Genomic DNA, 20,177 nt, shown 5'->3' with positions numbered 1-20,177 from the left:
CAGTATAAAACTGTAATAACTTGCATATATCAAATGAAAACTTGTTTGAAAATCCGCAATATTATAGTGGAATTTGATGTAATCGCGTTACTCTTTAAGATTTACATGAAATCACTCGACTGTGAAAGTATTTATAAAATCTTTTATATTTTTAAGAATATAAATACTTTCATTAAACGAATGCTTTTACTTTTTCGTCGTTATATTTTTCTAACAAATATTAGTACGTATGCGATATATAGCGGCAACATTCACTTTATTAAAAGTAAAAATTTAAATAGACCATCCGTAAGCTGTAAAATGTAAAATGTAAAATAAGATGAAAATATACATAAATCGAATGATAATATACAATTTAGGATGCGGTAAATTTTAATAATAAAATAATAAAATTTAATAATTTCAGCCATTAGTATGAAAAAAGCGTTTATTTGTTACTTGCCTACATTTATTAATAAATCTATATATATATATATATATATATATATATATATATGTGTGTGTGTGTGTATAAGTGCTATTATTTAATGTTTTTGAAAATTGGAGTTTTAGAAAATAAATGAAAATAAGGTTACTAATTACTGCTTGAATTATTATGTTGAAATATCTTAAATAATATAAACGAAAGTTACAGAATTCACTGGCGCGATACATTCTTCATGAAAAAACAAAGTGTCAGTTACCGAGGGCAATAGAGAAACGACGATGTCGGTGGAGGCTGAGTCGATACCATCCGCGGAATCACAAAATCAAGTCTGGTGCTCAAAGATGTTGGAGTACCTTAAGCGTAACCGCAACCAGGTGAATCCGGAGCCGGTCGAGCTACCTGATTGCGATTTTTTCAATGTCGGACCTCGTCGCGTATTGCGAGTTTTACGTCCCGAGCTGAAGAGTGGACGCTTTTACGAGTTTCAGCCGTTGAACAATAGAACAGAGTCGCTTAATGATAATTTTTATTTACGTTGGGCCAAGAGACCACATCCGTCTGGAAACTGTCGATGTTCCTTCAGGCAATCGACCAACAGCAATAGATTGAGCAGCTACGAGGAGAAACTCATATCTCAGGAGATTCAGAGGATCAGGACGAGTCTGTGCGAGGCCGAGAAAAGCGGTAAGGATATCGAAGAGTTGGAAAAGAGTCTCGTTCTCGATTTAGCCCAGCTTCAACTTCCTTTGACTGATAAGGATGAGGCGAATCACGGTAGCTTTGAGAATCAATCGCAGATCTCGTCGGATAAATGTGCGACGGTGATGAAGGCAGAGCCTCTGGAAGAATACGTGAAAAGGAAAATTGTGAGGGATTTGGATAGGTACATCAGTAATTTATTGGATGAGATTTTGAACGATACCATTCGGGCGATTGCACAAGCTGATAATCCTTTTGATCCGAAGAGGAGGCAAATGATAGCGACGAGAAAGGAAACCTCGACCTTCGAGGTGAATTTTGCTTTAGACAATAGTAATGTGAGAGATAAAATCACCGAGGCTAACACAAAGGATCATATTCAGCTCGATTCGAACGAAGAAAACAATGGCTATATAAATCGGGGATTTATTGGTTCAGCGAGTGATCCAGATGCTTTGGATTTTCATCTCAGGCAGAGGCTGAACGCTGATGTTATTTTAGAGAATGCCGATTGCACGGATTCGGGTATCAATAGCGTTGAAACTATTGAATTACAGCTCGAGCAAGAGCAGAATTTGGAACAATCGTTACTTGACATAATCGATGCGAAACTCGGTGGTGCATCCATTGGCAAATCATTAGAGGATCTTGGTATGGAAATCGACAGAACTAACGATGCGAGAATCGTAAGTATGATTTAAACTAAGTTATTCTTATTTCTTACTCTTTGCATTAAGCGCGCGCGCGCACACACGCACACACAAAATCTAATCGTGTAATTAACGTCGACAGTGAAAGCAATATACAAATGCATTATCATTAAAGACGAGAGAGGTGACTAAAGAATGAATACTTTTAGGCAAAAGCAAGGAAGACGGGTGGCTCGGAACTGCCGCCAAATGACATATCCGAACGTGTCGATCGAGTATCACCGGAAATTACGAAAATCACGGCTAAAGAAAAAATGGTGACAATAAAGAATACAGCGAATCCAACAATGCCAACGCCACGATCTTCAAAGCCTTTTGATGACTTGATAGATGAATCGACCTTCAACGGCTTAAGGCTCGAGTTCCATAGGGACGTGAGCACTTCGAATGGGAACGAAGAAAAACGATCATCCAACGTAACATCTAAAGTCAACAAGACGATGTTCGTTATCCGTCAAAGAATTGCCACGAAACTAGCCAATTCCCGGAACAAAGCCATTAGTAACAACAACAATGACGCATCTTCTAAAGCAAAGAATACAGATTGCCAAAAAAGTGGCAAGACCAATTGTTATAAGAGCAGCCGTAAAAGTACCAGCAGCATTAACACAAACACCACCACCACCACCACCTCCACCACCGCCACCACCACCACCACCACCTCCACCACCACCACGACTACTACCAGCAATAGCAGCAGCAGCAAAAGCAGCAATACCAGTGATAATAACAGCAACATCAGCACCGTTAAAGCCTCATCAAAAGCGTCGCCGAGGGCTACGCTCGAGCTCGAGGATTACCGAAGACGCTTCCCTATCCCCGAGACAAATCGCCAGCGCCACCCCAAGTGTGACGATGAAGTAACTCTGCGTAATCGCCACTATAAGCCGATGATCGTCTTCCTCCATGGATTCGGCTCATCGGCCGAGGCCTTCGAGCACCAGCTGCGTTACTTTGCAAATCTCGGCTATCCGTGCATCGCGCCGGATTTGCTCGGGCACGGCTTGAGCTCGGCACCGAGCCGCCCGAGGGATTATCATTTCGACAAATTGCTCAAGGATCTCGAGGCCGTGTTGCTACATTACGCGTTCAAGCCCGGCCAGAAGTGCGTACTCGTAGCACACAATTACGGGTAAGGTGCCAATAGCGCACGCGTTATCCTTTATATAATGCTTATGCTCATGCGCAAACGATGATGTGCAATAATCATCGGATTTTGGCAGACGCAATATCAGGTCAGAGTGTTTTCGCCATTATCACCCCCCCCCCTCCCGCCGCACGCTTTAGAGACCTTATACCATGCATTAATTACTGTTCCTCCTCCTATGTACATCATTATCATTATTAGTGATATTTGTTATTTGTTGCTAAGGTGAGAATGGATTTTCAGGTCGTCCACGTCTTGCATAACGGTTATTTAACGAGCTTAGGCTTTATCAATACTCTTACGCGGCTATCGTCTCTCGAGCATAAAATGTTTATTACAGTTTGTCAATGTAAAATCATTAAATAGACGGGGTATATCAGTGCTGCAAAGGCTTGTATACTTTTAAATGTGGCACATTTATGATTTTCAGGAGTTTTCATATCATAATAATTTACATTTCACACTTTGCCTATTTTCATTTGCAAGCGATTAATGTATTTTCTATTGTGCTTTCTCTTTCTTAGATAATTAATTGAATTAAAACACTACATTGTACGGGGGGGGGGGGGGGGAGGCCGGGGGGGGGAATACTGTATAATATGCATTTGTATACGTGTAATCATTAGGACCGAATAAATTTCATTTAATGAAGAAGGAATATAAAATGTATTCTTGGATTGATCAAGTACTGGAACTAATTGAAGTAATACGAAAATAGACAACTTTGTTTATATAACGTGAGTGATGTTAGTATACTTTCGAAGAATATTATGTATTATTTAATGAAAGATGTGAAAATCGAAATTTGCTATAAGCCGTTGGAATAAAAATTAATAATTACGTTTCCCTTGTTACAAGAGTTTTTTCACATCAATAAATTAAAACCCGAATCAATTTAAACTCGTAAAATTAAGACTTGAATATCAAATTTAACAATAAATGAAAGATAAATGAGTATTATTTGTATTGTTCTATAGGTGTATTAATATGCTCTGAAGGATAAACAAATTGACAATTAATCATTTAGTTTACAAAACATTTTCCTTATCATAGTTTATAACTATAAATACAGGTAGAAATATTGCTTTCAACATTGGTGACAGAAATTCCTTACGTTAGTCAATAAAGTAGCCTAAATACCGATTGAAAAATAAATTATCCCAATTTATCGCTCTTTTAATTACCTTTCGTCACTCGGTGTTATGAAAGATTTAAAGACCCAATGCTGTTTGTACTTTAGCCATTTATAGACAATGAGAAATAGTAAAGAACCAACGACGACAATTTATTCCATGATAATATCGCAATACTCCTTGCACATTTTTTACAACCAACGCGAGAATATTATAATTGAGTTCATCTTTTCTACATTTTTTCTACTTCCAAATGATAGTTGTTGTGTAAAATAATATTACATTTTTTTTTAATAAAGCTTCGATTAAATACAATTAAATACAGTTAAAATCAACAATACGAATTACGAATTAACGTTTACAACCAAATCTTGTTGGTTACGATCTTTTACATATTAATTATCAAAAATATTTGCCACCACATAATTTATATTAGTAGATGTATTTTTGAGTTATTAAAAATATTATTGCTTTTTAATATAAGCTTAATTAATTAATAAAATCCATTTCTGACGAATAATTATATTGTTGGTGGAGACTATGGAAATAATTATTGTTTTGGCTAACTAGGGAACGCAATGCATTATTTCATTCTTAAAACCTTCATTGTAATAAAAAGTTTTTTTTTATGTAATTATGCTTTTACGATAATTAACAAAAAAAATTTTTATCATAATAATCCGTAATTTTTAATTAAAATGTTATTGTAATTACAATGCATATATTCTACATTTACAAGTAAGTTTTTCTAAAATTGTTATAAACAATATCTTACATTAGGCAATAGTCGTAAATTTAAATTTTGTTTAAGCAGATCTACTACTTTCGACATTGAATTGTTTAAATATTTATTAAATATTGCCGCCTGTAATAATTAGTGCTAGTTAATTACAGAGAAAAAAAGATTAAATAGAAATAATATAGGATCTAGTTTTAAGTTTAGTTCAAAATTAAAATCATTAATATTAAATTTGTTAAATTATTTTACATTGAATATGGCCAGGGATGACTCATAACGTTAATTTAATAGACTTTTAATTACAATATTCAATAAATAAGTTCAATTATAGTTAACACTATTATTATATGTATCATTTAAAATTTTAAGTTTTAATCAATTAAATATCTGTAAATTTTTTTTTAATTAAATATTTTTAAATTTTTTTTTTTTTTTTTTTTTTTTTTGTTTAAAGTTACATTTTATAATATATCGCGTAGACAAAAAGATATATTAAATTTAATATAAGAGACAATACAATATTTATATATTTCGTGTATTATATTTTATATATTTGCTTAAGATTATCCACCATTTAGTCTTTATATATAATAAAAGGATAATAAAGTGTCGTGAAAGTTAAAGAGAGAATGAAAAAAAAAATTTTGACAACTGTAAATGTAAGCTTCTGAAAGCATAACAATACCTACGCGAAACTCAATTTTTTGCTCATACATTTCGTTTATCATACAAACGACCAAATTCATTAGTAGTACTCCAATCACTTTAATGTATGCAAAGTCAACCACCACAGCCGAGACCTGCAAAATTTACGTTGCCTTTTTATAGCAATCACATTCACGGATAACGCACATTAATAATCGAGTAGCTCATTGTTTTTGAAAACGTCTTGATCCTTGATCGCTGAAAAATCAATAATCCCGTTTCCATATTAAGGAGGGAAAATGAGAAAATGCTTTGAAAGATATACCGAAGCTCGGGCTGTAAATGTAAGAGGCGCCAATGCTGAGCCGTGTAAGGGCTGCCGTTATTGAATTTTTTTCATGCCGTTTTATTAAACGTTTATTTTATTAAACATTCATGCCGTTCATTAAACGTCCATGAAAAATCATCGATTTGGATCGAGGGAGCGGACCTTGACATTGAGAGTGTTGAATGTGCGCAGGTGCAGTTTTGCGACGGCGCTGGCTTGCAAGTACACGAGCAGCGTCCATCAGCTGGTTCTCATATCGGGGGGAGGTCCGACGCCCCTAGCGCCCCCCCTCACGGAGGGCCCCGGACACTGCTGCCTGAGGGCGAGTCTCGCGCCATTCCTCGTTTGCGGTATGCAGCGGACGATTCTCTACTCGGCTAGGGGTCGGCAGCATCCTTACTGCGGCTCGGAGCTGCTAGACGAGCAGTGGCCCTCCCACATGCGCCACGTCCAAAAGGGCATGTCGTGGCCCGAGGGCGACTACGTATACCACCGGAGGATCAGCACGCCCTCGCTCCTTGTGCACGGGCTCAGGGACGATAAGGTCTCGCTCGTGCAGGAGTGCCAGATGGAGCGGGTGAGTTTGATTTTCCCGGCGCATTGTTCAACTCAAACTTGAGCCCGATGTCGTCACACTACGGAATCGATTTGCTGCTTTCGAACGCTTCTTAGTTGCGCTACTGAGCATGAATTTTCCATCTTCCGTGGGAAAACACTTTGAAAAACTTCGTTTTACATTTTAAAGTCAATTGAACGCGAATAAGATTAGATTTCAATTTCATTGTTGATTATTGTCGATAAGCTGCTTATCGGTGACTAAGTGAGAGGCGCTTACTTGTTAATGATAACAAATAGTTTAATACAAGCGTTAAATTAAACTTAAACAACGCCTGACACTTCCTTCGGAAACAAAAGAAACAAAACGAAAATCGTATTCTTTTATGAGGTCACACAAAAGACATGTCAAGAAGGCTTTTGAAAATTTGATATTTTATTAAATAAATATTATTAAATAGAAAGAAGAAAAAAAGAAATTTAACTACCAGTTGAAAATAAGTGACTTACGCTATGGAAAAAATTAGTATTGAGATTTTTTATATTTTTATCTTTGATTTATTTCATATTAGAAGAATATGAAAGAATGAACAATATTGAACATTAAATTAAATTAAATATTATATTGTGCAAATGATTTTGCTGTTTGATTAAACTTTATTTTAAGTATAATCAAATAGCTGTACAATGTTTAATTATTTAACTGCTATAGTAGAAACTACCGTGAATTATAATTAATTATATTATACCTATAATTAAATAATTTACTTTGCCGTTTATTTATTTATTTATTTCAAGAATCTTTATCAAAAATGCTAGCTGTATTTGTTACAAAGTCAAATCAATTCATCAAGAAGATTAAGGACATGAAAATTATGCATTTATTTTATAATATTCGTGTGAATATTAAGTTTTATCTGTCAAATAGAAATGTATTAGAAAAACATTATGTTTTTATTTTATCAGTCTTATAAATGAAGAATGTTACTTATGTACAGAAGTACATTTAAAAATAAAATTTAGATAACTTATTATTAAATGGCAATTATTATTATCGTGTTTCATGTGGCGAGAACTTTAAATTAGTCACAGTGTTGTAACCTTTAAAGGGATCTTAAAATGAAGTTTGAACACGACAAACTTGTTTTGTGTAATTGTAATAGCATGAAAAAAATTATTTGTTTAAATAATTTTAAAAATTCGAAATTTTAATAACGCGTTAATTGTCTTCATGACACTCTGAGAGCGCATTATCCACGCGGTATGATTGCCAGTTGTTTTTACTTCATATTTGTATTTGTTTAATATGTGTTCCGGTTTAACGAATATTATTGCTTAATATGCTAACGTGTGATTTGACTGAGTTTTTTTTTACTAATTAAGTTTGAAATGACAAAGCATCGAAAGGATTTATGAAACATCCATTAAAAATTTTTATATTTTTTCCGTAATAGTTAGTCATGTTTCTCGTGTTACTATAAAAATTATAATTATCATCTTAATTATGAATTTATTTTCTGTCACTTAGTTGTTTGCAATTCTATGGCTTTAAGATAGCTGTCGTTACACGGTATTTCTTGTTAGGAATGTAAAAGAATTTGGTAAAAATAGTAATTATTAGTTGAAAGAATTCTTATTATTTTTATCGTTATCGTTAGTATTTCCAAATGAAGTATACTTATAAATAATTTAACATTATCAATGAAAAGCTATCTGTCCACCTGTTTACATTGGATAATCTAAACTTGACGACGTCGAACTTTTATATTTATTAGATAATTTTGCTTAACTTGTGGAAAAATATATCAGACTATTTTTTATCAAACGCCATCATTGATGATGAGCTGATAAATATTTCTTCATTTCATTCGCATAATGTATATATTGATTAAACATCTTGTACTAGTTTTAGTATTTACCTTTTTTTTAGATTAAATTGGTTTCAATAAATTGCATTCAATAATTGTAATCAATATGTGTGGCTTAGTATTTATATAGCATACATAATTGTTGAATGGTACATATATATAGAACGTAAATGTGTCTGAATTCAACAAATAATATAAACATTCATTGTGATATAATTTAAATTTAAGCTTTTAATAAATAAAGACGATAAAGATTATTGTTGTAACTATTAGCACGACAGCCATGCATTAAAATCCTGCTAGAGGATGAATATTTATTTATTCAATACTTCTTACAATAAGAAGATTGTACGATGAAAGGTAAAAAAAAAATTAAAGTAGCTAAAGTTATGTTTTCTATTTCAGACGATGATTAAAGCTTTTTTGGAAGCAATCCCGACTGCAGGTCACATGCCGATGACCGATTGCCCGGAGCAATTAAATCACATGATTCATTGCTTCATCGACTTATGGAAAAACAAGAAATGGTGAACATTGTTTGAATATTTCGCTCCATGCGCAATAACTGGAAATCAGCAATCTGTCTCGTACTGGCTCCCCTTCAACGAGAGAGATAGAGAGAGTGAGAGAGAGAGAGAGAGAGAGAGAGAGAGAGAGAGAGAGAGAGATCGTGCCAAAATAAGCAATCGCACAAGTTTTCATCTTGTCACCGTCTACGACACGAGAGTAGGACTCTCACTTTGAAGACATTAGGGTGATTAATCGTTAAATGCATGCAAGTTGTACCAAAGATGTGATTTTATACATAACATTATTATACTCGACATGTATTCTACGTCATCAAAGCATTATAAATTATTCATTTATAATTAGAATTGTGTTTGAACATCGTTTGTGATTGAAAAGCGCGCGTTTCACAAAATAAGTCCCATAATTATGCAAAATGATTGTCCTATTATTATTATTAGCTGCTATGAATTCTTTGATTAAGCGGATTCTCCGTGGATTTCATCCATTCTTTCCTAAGGAGTTGTTTCAATTGGCTGAGACGCAGCGTGGGATTTTGATCCTTCAGGATTGGCATCATTCGCTCCTCGAAGCCTAGATAAGCAACTTTCATTCTACGTTCTGGATGGCGATCGATTTCCGGATCTTTCACGCTGAAAGCACAATCCAGATTAACATAAATATGGAAAATTATAAGTCTAATAATTTATATGCATTTGTCAATGTATCAACAATCGATTAAGCCGCTAGAAACATTAGTATTATACTTAGTTAATGTTCAAACTAACCAGTCAATAATTATTTTTTTAATAATACATTAATTTAAACGTTTTATTTAAATAAATTGCTCATTGCCACGCTATTTACAGTCTAATAATAAAAATAACAAAATTAAATAGCTGTGTAATTAAGGTAAGCGCATAGTCATTAATTGACTGAAGAAATATGTTAATTACATCTTGTACATATTATAACAAATTTGTTACGCACTATTATTAAAATGTTTAAATAAATTTTATAAATTTACAATAAAAACGGCTGTAGTTTAATGCGCGTGTGTTGTGTATATTCCTCGTTTCAATTGTAATTACAATACTTTTATATTATCACAGGTGTGATAATATAACGTGATTAAAAACCCGGCTTTGTAAAATTATAAAAAATTGTTAATTGTAAATTAAACAAATGGCTCTTGATACCTTAAAATAGCTAAAGCTTCGTCGATTCCATGAGCTGTTTCACCTTCCAATACTATTCTATTCAAATTTTCTTCTAAGGGTTTCTCTTCCAACTTCTTCTTCGTGGTAACTTGATTGCGTTTCTCTATAATTTCAGCGCGCGTTACTTTTGTTGTCGCTGATCTTCCGCCGACTTTTATCGATGACATTTCCTTCTCGAGAAGGGCCTTTGCTTCCTCTTTCTTCTGTAATTGCTGAATTCGTTTCTTCTCCAACTCTTCCTACAATTTACCATCGATAATAATTTTCAGTTCGCTTAATAACAAAATACTGTAACCCTCAACGCTAATATCGTTCGACCAAAATTAATTATGTTTTTTTTTTCTTACAGTAGTGTTGAGAGTAATTTTATCGATACGATAATCTATCCGTTGACTCGGTGACACAATATCGTCACAAAATTACCGTTACCACGCACATTTATTTCATTTTCTCTAGAAATTCACTATAAGACTCGCCCTTATTAATTGCCATTTATAATAAAAACAAAAAAAAAAAAAAAAACGCGTTAATCAGATTTTTTTTAAATGTTCATTTATTTGTTTATTTTTCGTTAATAATAATAATAATAATAATGATTATGATACTGATAATAGTAACGTTGAGTGCTAAAGCGCGAGTAGATCTTTCACGTACCTGCTTCAATTTCTTCTTTTGTAGCTGCTTGTCGTCGTCCTGCCAAGCTTTATCCTCGGCTTCTTGAGCCTTGCGCGACGTCTCGGCCTCCTTGGCCGCGGCCTTCCGCGCCTTAGCGGCCATCGCCTTGCTATTTTCACCCACGAACTTCTTCGGCATTTTCATCAACTGCCAAACAGAACAAATGATTAATGACGTTTACGCGCGCAAGTCAGCAGCCACTTAGGGAACGTTAACTTATAATCATAAGCAATAAACATATTCCTTTTTTAATCATCGATTATTAGCTATTTGTTTGTTAATCGAGGCGCGACGCTATTGGCTTTACTCGCGCGCATTTGCCTACTTTATGCCATCTTGGTCATAATTCATTAGTATGCGCATCGTGCCACCGGTATAAAAAGTTTTTTCACATCTCAACGATCATCCCATTGTCACCTACACTTACTTATTTATGTTTACATCAGTGTATATCGCTAAACGGTGACGCGTTTGGCTAATTTCTCTTGATATTAATTACATAAATGTTGGCGCAAGGCCAGTTTTCGTACCCCTCGCACTTGCGCCTAACATATTATTCGCATTCGAAGTTTAAATAAAGCAATTCTCTCACTCTCTCGCTAACGATAGACTCGAGGGACATGGGGGGATAGATTCGGCGAGCAAGAAAGGTTAGCCGATAGTTTAAAAAAAAAAAAAATAATAATAAAATGATAGCGCGATATTGTCAGAGTCAAGGATATATACCGGCGAACTGCCGAGGTAGACAAAGGATGGTCATAATGGGTCGACAGTGCCGCGAGGTTAAACGATCGATAGGAATTCGCGGTGAACGAGCACGTCGAAACCGTTGTTCGTTGCCCCATGGCGAAGGAGCGAATACGATTTGAAAGGGAGCGCCGCCGAGGACTTGGGTAAGGGCACGGGATTGGCAAGTTGGACGAGAGCGAGAGCCCGCATGCGCACTTCGGACACCGCTTCCTTCTTCACGTTCGGTGTGTTTGCGCGCGCGCGCCTGAGAATGAAAGAGGTTATAGTTTGGAGGGACGGAGGGTCGATCAGCTCCAGAGGTAGGTGTCCGTGCATTGAACGGCCGCGTGGATGCTTCGGGCTGTTCTGGCGAGGACGATGTCGAGCAAGGGAGGGAAGAAGGGAGGCAAGACCGGAGCGGCTGGAGTGATCCAGCCGAAGAGGACGGAGGTAAGTCGCGCTGGCTTACCGCTTGTTAATATGACTGGCGGTGGTGGTGGTGACGACGGGATGGATGGGAATGACCGGCGTCGACACGATCACCTGTCAAGTTCGTGCTCCGACATTTTCGAGAGGCGACCGCGCACGCGACACTGGACGAGCTCCGATCCGTGGTTGTCGTCCTCCTCCTTCTCCTCCCCCCGCCACCCCCTTCTTCCTCTTCTTCTTCCTCTTCCACTTCCTCCTCTGTCTCCTCCGCCGTCTCCGGCGCGATGCACTACTGCTGCCGTCGTTTCCTCCTCCGCTTATTCCCTCTCTCTCTCTCTCTCTCTCTCTCTCTCTTTTGTTGGGCAGAGAGAAACGGAGTCGATTCGAGAATCGAGTCGATGAGCATGCGCCTCTCTATCTCGCGACACGCGTTATAATCCCAGCGTAATAACACCACGTTCGTGTTAAGTCTCCCCTCCTCTCGTGGAGGAGCTGTTTCCGTGTGTTCCCCACCGGTAAAATCGTCGGTATGACGGTGGCGTCATCTCGCGAGTACGGCACTGAGTCTGCATCGCCGGGATGCTGTCGACGGGCGGGAGAGATGCGACTGGGACACGGTTTTCGTGGGCTCGCGGTAGGCGTAGACTCGTAAGGCTTCGCCCGAGTACACAATGTTGAGAAGGACGAGGAGGAGAAGGTGGAGAAGAAGGGTTTACGCTTGGCAGTGCAACGCGATACGAATCCCCATATTGGTTATTAATTGATGAAAATGGGGTTATTATTATAAACTAATTCTGAAATTTGTAAGAAGAAGGTTGGATAATTTGTAATTTTCTAATGAATATTTTTCGATTTTACTTTTGCTCGTAAAATCATAAGGATATAAATAATAATTTTTAATATTGATTTTAATGTTCATAAGTGGCTTGTTAAATTGTTTTTTTCCTACATAAATAACAATTGTTTCTGGATGAACAATAAGAATTTTAAGAAGACAATTAATTATAAAGTATTTTCACGATGTTGTTCGAGTACTTTGCTGGTATTGAATCGCACGATGACAAGAAAAGAATGTTTTTTAAATTTTAGAGTCCAGTTGGGTCTGATAAAAGTGGCAATGTCGTTATAAAAATCCAGGCAAAGCCGGGAGCTAAGCAAAATAACATAACAGGTAAATATGTCATCGATAAGCTTGATATTTCAAAGTTTCACGTCCTTAGCCTGTAGCGCGAACTCTATCTCTTGAGATAAAACAATTTGCGATATATATATATATATATATATAGAGAGAGAGAGAGAGAGAGAGAGAGAGAGAGAGAAGGCAATGGAAACTTGAAATTGTATGTAACAGCATGGGAATTATTAAGTCTGTACTTGCATATAAACAGTAAATGTAATAATTTCTAATGTTTTACATGATGGCGCAACATCGTTCCCATCAAGATTTTTCGGAAGAGGCCGTAAGTATTGCAATTTCCGCACCACCGCAGGAAGGAGAGGCTAATGCGGAACTCGTGAAATATTTGGCAAGCGTACTGAATGTTAGAAAGTCCGACATCAGCTTAGACAAGGTGAGCCAAGTATTTTGTTAATAATTGAGTTAAAATGTAGGCTACTTAAATATTAACGTCGTCCGTCCACAGGGTTCGAGAAGTCGTCAAAAAATCATTATCGTGACTGGCAGTAACGTGGAAGAGGTAACGAATAAATTGAAGGCTGAAGCGGCGGATAATTAAGACCCGCGCATGAATTAATAACAATCGCCGAATATCTTACACACATATTATTCTCATATAATTTTCACTTTGTTATTATTATTGATTATTGATTATTGATTATTGATTATTGATTATTGATTATTGATTATCGATTATTGATTATTGATTATTTATTATTTATTATTCATTGTTTATTTATTATTATTATTATTATTATTATTATTATTATTATTATATCACAATAAAGTTACGATATTTTCTGGTACACAATTAGTCATACTATGTGTAGAATTTGTAGAACTTAGCGGCACGCATTAAAATGATATAATATTTTCATTTACTTCGCATGAACCGTCGCTCTTTATGGCATTATCTTTATAAGGCGACGGTACATTTTATGTACAATTTCAATTAGAAAATTGCATCATTGCAAAATAATGCTATAATGAAACAATTTAATGCTTCGTTACTTAAAATCTAAAGTACTTGTATATACTACTTCTTATATCTATATACATGCCGTAGAGATAGATATTGGCGCAGCTTAATCATTATTAATGGTATTTAATGTTGCCTTATTAAATCTATATAACGACTCTATATGTTCGATAATTGAATTGTTTGCATTTGGCAGTTAACGTCGTCATCGGCTGCAGTTAAATTCTTACAAATAGCAGACAGCCGCAAAAATGCATAAATCTCCGCTACTCACATTGCACAATGTTATTGCATGCTTAAATGGCGTCATTAAAATAATCGAAAACGTCATTCGAGCTCTTAAACGACCCCGTCGCTACATTAAATTTTAAAACTTAATAATTGCAAGGCTCCGGCATTATTTTTCGTCCAGCCTCGAATTACGACAAAGAGACAATAATGTCAAAGCGAACGCGCCTCGGCCATCGAACATTCATCGACCACTACCGCGACATTCAATTAGCCCAGCGTTGTTAATTAGCCAGCGGTCGTCAAGTTGCTAACTTGAGGCGTCGCGACAACTCAATCCTCGACGTCGAAGGCCTTATCGTCGAGCCAGGGCCGGAAGATCGGCAGGGTCGACGGGTAGTGGGCGCCCCGCTTTGATGGTGCCGTGCCAACTGGCGCCCCCTCCTGCCTCAGCGGATACGTCGCCAGGACGATCGGAATCTGGAGCTTGATCTCCTTATCGAGGCTCTTCGGAGTAATGATAAACTGCAAATTTTAGAAAAATGTTCGTTATCGTTATATAAATGGAGTAGTAGTACAAGGTGTCTCAAAAAAAGTCTCTTAATACCCGGCACTGCAAGTGCAAGACGGATCCAGCGCGAGAAGCAGAGAGGACATACCGATGATGCACGAAGAACAATGTCGAGATCTCTTCAAAAAAAAAAAAAAAAAGACGCGGATATACATCACGTATAATCTCGAGGTAAGCCGATCAAATAAGTGATTATGTATAATCAGCATTATCCAAGCAGCGCTCGGTAATTTCTCCTAAACGCGGTTCTCTTGTGTAAGGACGATTAAGCGATCGTGATTTGACATCGTGATCGAGCAAAAAGTCCGCCGAGAGTGAGGTAAGGATCACTAATGTAAAAACGGTGATATAAGGCGATCGAAGAGGACGGGGCTGACGGCGTCGGCAGGGAAGGCGCACCAATAAGACCGAGTACTCACGTAGACATGGTAAAGGACATTGATGAGGTGGCATCCACGGAGGTTGGTCGGGGGTAGCGGTGGGACGTACATCTGCTCGTTGAGCCACTCTTCGCCCTCGCCGGGTCGGATCTTGCCCCTGGAGACGCTCGCGAGCTCGCGAGTCTCGCTGGCGAGTACCTTGCCGCGACACATGTACTGTATCGTCTCCGTGAGAGAGGCCTTGGTCGATTTCATCGTCACCTTACTCCGGTTGCTCACCGTCGCCGAGATGCCGATGCTCTCACCGGGCACGTAGCCGCCCCGGTCGAGGCTCACCCGGCAGAAAACCGGGCCGCCCGAGACACACGACACGCCCACATGCTGCTCCACCTCCAGGCGCGCCGGTTGCTGCACAAGCGATAATACTCTCAGCGATTTCATCTTCGCGCTGTATCCATCCGTATGGCTTTTCGCCGTCTCTGTCTAATCGCGCGATTATAGAGCGAGAAGTGGCTCTCATACCTTACATACCGCCACCTCCGATTCCCACATTTCCATCAGTATTATTCCCAGTAATTAACTCTCCCAAGTCAAAATACCGCGCGTATTACACAGAAAATGTCAATTAACTCGTCTCTCTCTCTCTCTCTCTCTCTCTCTCTATATATATATATATATACATATATATATATATATAATATAACGATAGCATTACAAATTATTCAGCAGACGATAAGATTGCGTTTGGCTTTTATGCTCGCTCACATGTAATAAATATTCACTTTTAATCAAGTTTATCGCACAATATTACATTTAATATAAAAATACATGAGTACATCTCAATTGTACTTACTTTTTTTATATTTATTATGTATCTGTAGTACGTACGTGGCATTTTGACATTTGAAAGCATAAATAAATAAATAAAATATTAAGGAGAGTCTTGCATACTGAAGGAGAACGTTTGCCGCGTTTGCACTTATGTTTAGACGCGAAAGATTCTTTGCTCAACATTTAAATATACTTTTGTTCAAATTAATTATTGCACAATCTCGGAATGTGATATTTATATAATTAGCGAATTTAATATAAATTTTGAAATTTTTTTGATGATGTCTTTTAATGAAATATCTGCCGCCATGGCTTACCATGCGGCATCCCTACACATTACTCGAGCTCGAAATAATTACAAACAATATTTTGTAAAAAATACTCATCTTTTCAAGTGCACGCGTGCATAATTAGCTTTAGCGCTCAAGAAGTCAAACTCGAAATAATAATAACGCGCGGCCACAACTACATTCTAAGATTTTAATGGAATTGAATAATTTTAAGTCATCTCGGCAATTCTAATATACGTAGGACTTGCATACTATGTTGCATATTAATTATTCAGATTAGAGCCAATAGTTAATGCGTAGGCGTTAATAGTTATGTAATACTTGCTCTTACGTATACGAGGCTTCTTTATTCGGTTCTCCAAGCTCATATCAATTCATCATCGGGAATTTACAAATTGTGCGTATACGTGGCTCAAGGCATATAGAAAATATTCTCATGGGAGAGTCAAAAGGCTCCATCTCTAAGGAATCGGTTGTGGCTTTTCTTATAAGGCATTGTTCAAGTTTCTTGAGCTGAACAACTGTTCGACCATCATGGATACTTTCGATATTACGAATTACAAATAATATATTATATCGGCATTTTTATGAAATCGTATATAAATCCCTTCACATACATGACTCGCGATGTAATGTTTTCATTAAAAATTAATTTTTTTTTGGTTTTTTCTTCCATTTTTTTCTTTTCTTTTCTTTTTTCTCTTTCGTTTTTAGTATTCAGCTGCTTTGTCGTATTTAATTGATCTCGTGGTGGTAGTGTTATATCGTCGAATTGTTAGACTTTTATTTATGTGGAACTGAATTAATTAGAAAGTTTTATGATTTGTTGTGAGTAGCAATGGCACCAACACTACGTATTTAATAATAATGTGTAAGAAGGTGGGAAAACATTCGTTACGCTTTCTGAGTAAATACATTATGAATGTATTTACGCGAGTAGCATGTACGACATATGGCTCGCGTATGTGTTTTACCAGATATGTCGAATATATACGCGCGAGCGAGTGGAGCGAAAAGTGAACATTTAAAAACCAACGAATTATAATATTAGAAGAAAAAAAACAATGTAAATATCATTAATATCTACAAATTGTTTACACGCACTTACTTTATAAATCATACGATCGATAATCTTAGCGACGAGCATCGAATAAATAATAATATTTCATTAGAACAGGCATAACGTTAATAATACTATTTGTATTATTTACTGAGCGTGAGAATATCACATTATTATTAAACAATCATTTAATGTTTACGAATACAGACAATATGTGCATCTGTCTTATTGCAATGAGTCATATGAAATTACAATCGACATTGGAATGGAGATGTAACTAAGGACTGGGGTCTCAATTTCCTTGAATTATCACCGAGTAGATGATACCGGCAAAGTCCAGATCGATATAATTGTAACATTGACACCCGAGAAACTTTATGCCCCTATCAATATATATTGTTATTCCGAATCAGCTGCATCCCGTCCAGGTACTGCAAATTTTCGAGGTGTAATCCGACTAGCAGGAAGGCTAGAGTCCAATTTCTGTTCGGTACTCCTCCATCCCCACGCCATTGGCAATCTCCCGAGCAATTGGAAAACGGGACTGTGGCCCGGCAACGACGACGAATTACTTGGAAAGGGCTCCGGGCCAACGGAAGATCTCGTACGATAATTAGCCGCACAATGGAAAAGGATGCGGGAGGCAAGTCAGGTATTACCTAACGTTCGTCGACGTGACGCGTTGACCTCTCGACCTGCAGCCCCGCCCTCTATACAAATCCATTTGCGATCTTGCACGGATAATGACCCCCCGCCTGCAGTCAAATTGGATTTAATGAAATTTTTCACACGGAAATGGGCCGCTACTAAATCGCGCCAATTATTGGTCATGTACGGTCGTGGTAGCGAAGAAGACACGTGGCTCCAAAGCAAATGGGGGGACCCCACCAATCCTACCCCACCTATCCTACCCCACCCATCCTACCCCACCAAACCTATCCCATCCCACCATCAGCTTAATCAAACCAACCATTCAAGAGCTAAGTACAACAGCGGTTTTTCGACTCATCGCGAAAAGCCGACCACGGCACTTTCGTGTAGTAACCGAGCGTATTCGACTTACCGCCAGAATTGGAGGCTCGAGGTTAAGATCGATCGGGTTCATCACGATGAAGACCTGCTGGTTCTTGTGAACGAGGCCCCCGGGCTCCCTAAGCGCGGCCTTACAGTAATACTGCACCCAGCCGTGCTTACCCAGGAAGGTGGACGGTAGTCCCAGAGGCAGGCCAAGCTTGAAGGGGAAGCTGTGGATGCCGGGCGACAAGAGCGATGGTCCATCCCCTGCTTAGTGGACAACGGTAGGATAATGTCTGGCGACTCGGGACCCATTACTTATCGATTAACTTACCTGGCTCGCCGAGTAACCTCATCCGAAAGTCGATGTAATTCTCCTTGTCGTAGACCCGCTCGGCCCTCTGGCTGCGCACCCGTACGACGCCCTCGCCGACCACATGGAAGTGCAGCCCCGAGACGCTTTTGTGAGAGAAACATAGCGAGATTGAGAGTTACGGCGTTTTCGGGGAGGGGAGTAGGGCGTATAAGGGGTTAAGCCTCGTTAAACTCGTTATTTGTCTTCGCTGTCGTTTATTTGGCTCGCGTCGTTCCGTTCCTCTTGACTTGTCATTAATCCGAGAGCACCTTGACGCGCCAAGGCTTCGCGCGAGGACAAAATTACGCGAGCCTTCCGAAGTACACTCTCGCGTCTTATTTATCTTATCTTATCGCGCCGCATCAGTTTTCGGCAATAAAGCCAAACTAGTTTCCGTAGATTAAAATCCTCGAGTTGATTAGAATGTCAGCGAAGTCGATGGTGCCGCATTACTGCATTGTGAAATGCCATCAGGACAGTCGTTATTAACCATTATAATAATACGAACAATAATATTATTTCCTCGTAGCCTCTTAAAAATGTACAATAATAGTGAAACGAGTAGGGTATCGCGAGAATATGAGATTGCCAAGAGCGCTTAAGAAGATGCAATAAATTTGCCTCATTGTGGTCGGAGCATCGCATTAAGTTGCGTTATTAACTAGTCATATGAAACATTAATAAAGTCAAACCGACGGGGATATTTGTACTTTATTATATCGGGTCAAACATTTTCAATCTACAAACTATGGAATGATGGGCGTAAATATAAATGATCAGACTTTCGTTCGGAGTTATCACAATAGCGCAGATAATAGATTAAAAAAAAAAAAAAAAAAAAAAAAAAAAAAAAACAACAAGCACTGATTGTATTGTTCATGAGCGCATGCTCAGGTATACGATACGTACGTGTATTGCAAACGTAATGTACAAATCTCCTGCCTACCCATAAATAGCTTCGGAAGGCCTCGTAAATATATTACGTATAATTCAAAATTAAATGGGATGTACGAATGCATTAACATAATTATGCAGACTATTAAGTGCCCCGGAGAATACTAGTGTAATGATATACATGGCGCTAGTAGCTGTCCGCGTACGTGCGCGCAAGAATTTCCACAGTAGGAAAACGGAAGGACAAATTATAGATCGCGCTGCCAGCAAAAAACAAAAACAAGAAAGAACAAAAAGCAAAAGGCAAAATTATGAAAAACAATAATGGAGGAGGAGAAGCGCGCGGAAGTATTAAAGTCCGGAGCGGAGCACTTGGAGTCGTGCTAAGATGTAGGGAACGTAGGGCGCGCGCGTGCGTGTGTGTTAACACGTACGCGAGTGTCGGTTTCTCGCGAGTCCTCCCACCCCTCTCCTTCCCTATGGTGAAATGCGTCTCTCGCGCGCGCACTCTCTATCTCTCTTTTTGTTTTTTGAAGCTCTCTCACTCTCTCTCTCTCAATCTCTCACTCTCTCTCTCTCTCTCTCTC

At 37.9% G+C, this 20,177-nt stretch overlaps 4 protein-coding genes across 5 annotated transcripts in view; 2 read left to right on the top strand and 2 right to left on the bottom strand.

The window, feature by feature from the left end:
• The first annotated feature begins 629 nt into the window (after nt 1-629).
• LOC105364398 (uncharacterized) lies at nt 630-8,859 on the top strand. Its single transcript, XM_011502311.1, has 5 exons — nt 630-1,812; nt 1,986-2,278; nt 2,531-2,968; nt 6,021-6,405; nt 8,657-8,859. The coding sequence occupies exons 1-5, from the start codon at nt 706-708 to the stop codon at nt 8,780-8,782; spliced, it is 2,349 nt and encodes a 782-aa protein (XP_011500613.1). The 5' UTR covers nt 630-705; the 3' UTR covers nt 8,783-8,859.
• Nucleotides 8,860-8,881: 22 nt separating this feature from the next.
• On the bottom strand, nt 8,882-12,007 carry LOC105364305 (coiled-coil domain-containing protein 124). The gene is made up of 4 exons (XM_011502202.1): nt 11,852-12,007; nt 10,633-10,800; nt 9,958-10,217; nt 8,882-9,411 (listed from the first exon to the last, which is right to left on the bottom strand). The coding sequence occupies exons 2-4, from the start codon at nt 10,795-10,797 to the stop codon at nt 9,216-9,218; spliced, it is 621 nt and encodes a 206-aa protein (XP_011500504.1). The 5' UTR covers nt 10,798-10,800; nt 11,852-12,007; the 3' UTR covers nt 8,882-9,215.
• Nucleotides 11,526-13,555, top strand: LOC105364306 (UPF0235 protein C15orf40 homolog). The gene is made up of 3 exons (XM_011502203.1): nt 11,526-11,832; nt 12,901-12,982; nt 13,255-13,555. Exons 1-3 carry the CDS (start codon nt 11,734-11,736, stop codon nt 13,401-13,403), a joined length of 330 nt encoding a protein of 109 aa, XP_011500505.1. The 5' UTR covers nt 11,526-11,733; the 3' UTR covers nt 13,404-13,555.
• Nucleotides 13,556-14,064: 509 nt separating this feature from the next.
• Vdup1 (arrestin family protein Vdup1) overlaps nt 14,065-20,177 on the bottom strand; it is a 7,308-nt gene continuing 1,195 nt past the window's right edge. The window contains exons 2-5 of one of the 2 annotated variants that reach the window (XM_011502201.1): nt 18,676-18,800; nt 18,391-18,608; nt 15,186-15,554; nt 14,065-14,720 (exon numbers count right to left, since the gene is read on the bottom strand). In XM_011502201.1, coding sequence (XP_011500503.1) covers nt 14,529-14,720; nt 15,186-15,554; nt 18,391-18,608; nt 18,676-18,800 — 904 coding nt within the window. In that variant the 3' untranslated portion in view covers nt 14,065-14,528. Of the gene's footprint in view, nt 14,721-15,060; nt 15,555-18,390; nt 18,612-18,675; nt 18,801-20,177 lie in introns of those variants that run through there. The other variant, XM_011502200.1, reaches the window with a different exon arrangement.

Source organism: Ceratosolen solmsi, unplaced genomic scaffold, assembly GCF_000503995.2.
Source record: "Ceratosolen solmsi marchali unplaced genomic scaffold, CerSol_1.0 scaffold31, whole genome shotgun sequence".
In the NCBI taxonomy this organism is placed as follows: Eukaryota; Metazoa; Arthropoda; class Insecta; order Hymenoptera; family Agaonidae; genus Ceratosolen; species Ceratosolen solmsi.
The sequence above is the reverse complement of the archived record's forward strand: the minus strand, read 5'-3'. Positions and strand labels throughout refer to the sequence as shown.

Excerpts from the sequence above, each read along its gene's own strand:
- LOC105364398 (XM_011502311.1), top strand. The coding sequence starts at position 706 with ATGTCGGTGGAGGCTGAGTCGATACCATCCGCGGAATCACAAAATCAA. Across the intron at positions 1,813-1,985 it reads GAACTAACGATGCGAGAATC|GCAAAAGCAAGGAAGACGGG; the intron begins GTAAGTATGATT and ends GAATACTTTTAG. Across the intron at positions 6,406-8,656 it reads AGGAGTGCCAGATGGAGCGG|ACGATGATTAAAGCTTTTTT; the intron begins GTGAGTTTGATT and ends TTTCTATTTCAG.
- LOC105364305 (XM_011502202.1), bottom strand. The coding sequence starts at position 10,797 with ATGAAAATGCCGAAGAAGTTCGTGGGTGAAAATAGCAAGGCGATGGCC. Across the intron at positions 10,218-10,632 it reads AAAAGAAGAAATTGAAGCAG|GAAGAGTTGGAGAAGAAACG; the intron begins GTACGTGAAAGA and ends GGTAAATTGTAG. Across the intron at positions 9,412-9,957 it reads GAAGCTTTAGCTATTTTAAG|CGTGAAAGATCCGGAAATCG; the intron begins GTATCAAGAGCC and ends TTGTGCTTTCAG.
- LOC105364306 (XM_011502203.1), top strand. The coding sequence starts at position 11,734 with ATGCTTCGGGCTGTTCTGGCGAGGACGATGTCGAGCAAGGGAGGGAAG. Across the intron at positions 11,833-12,900 it reads TCCAGCCGAAGAGGACGGAG|AGTCCAGTTGGGTCTGATAA; the intron begins GTAAGTCGCGCT and ends TTTAAATTTTAG. Across the intron at positions 12,983-13,254 it reads TAAGCAAAATAACATAACAG|ATTTTTCGGAAGAGGCCGTA; the intron begins GTAAATATGTCA and ends GTTCCCATCAAG.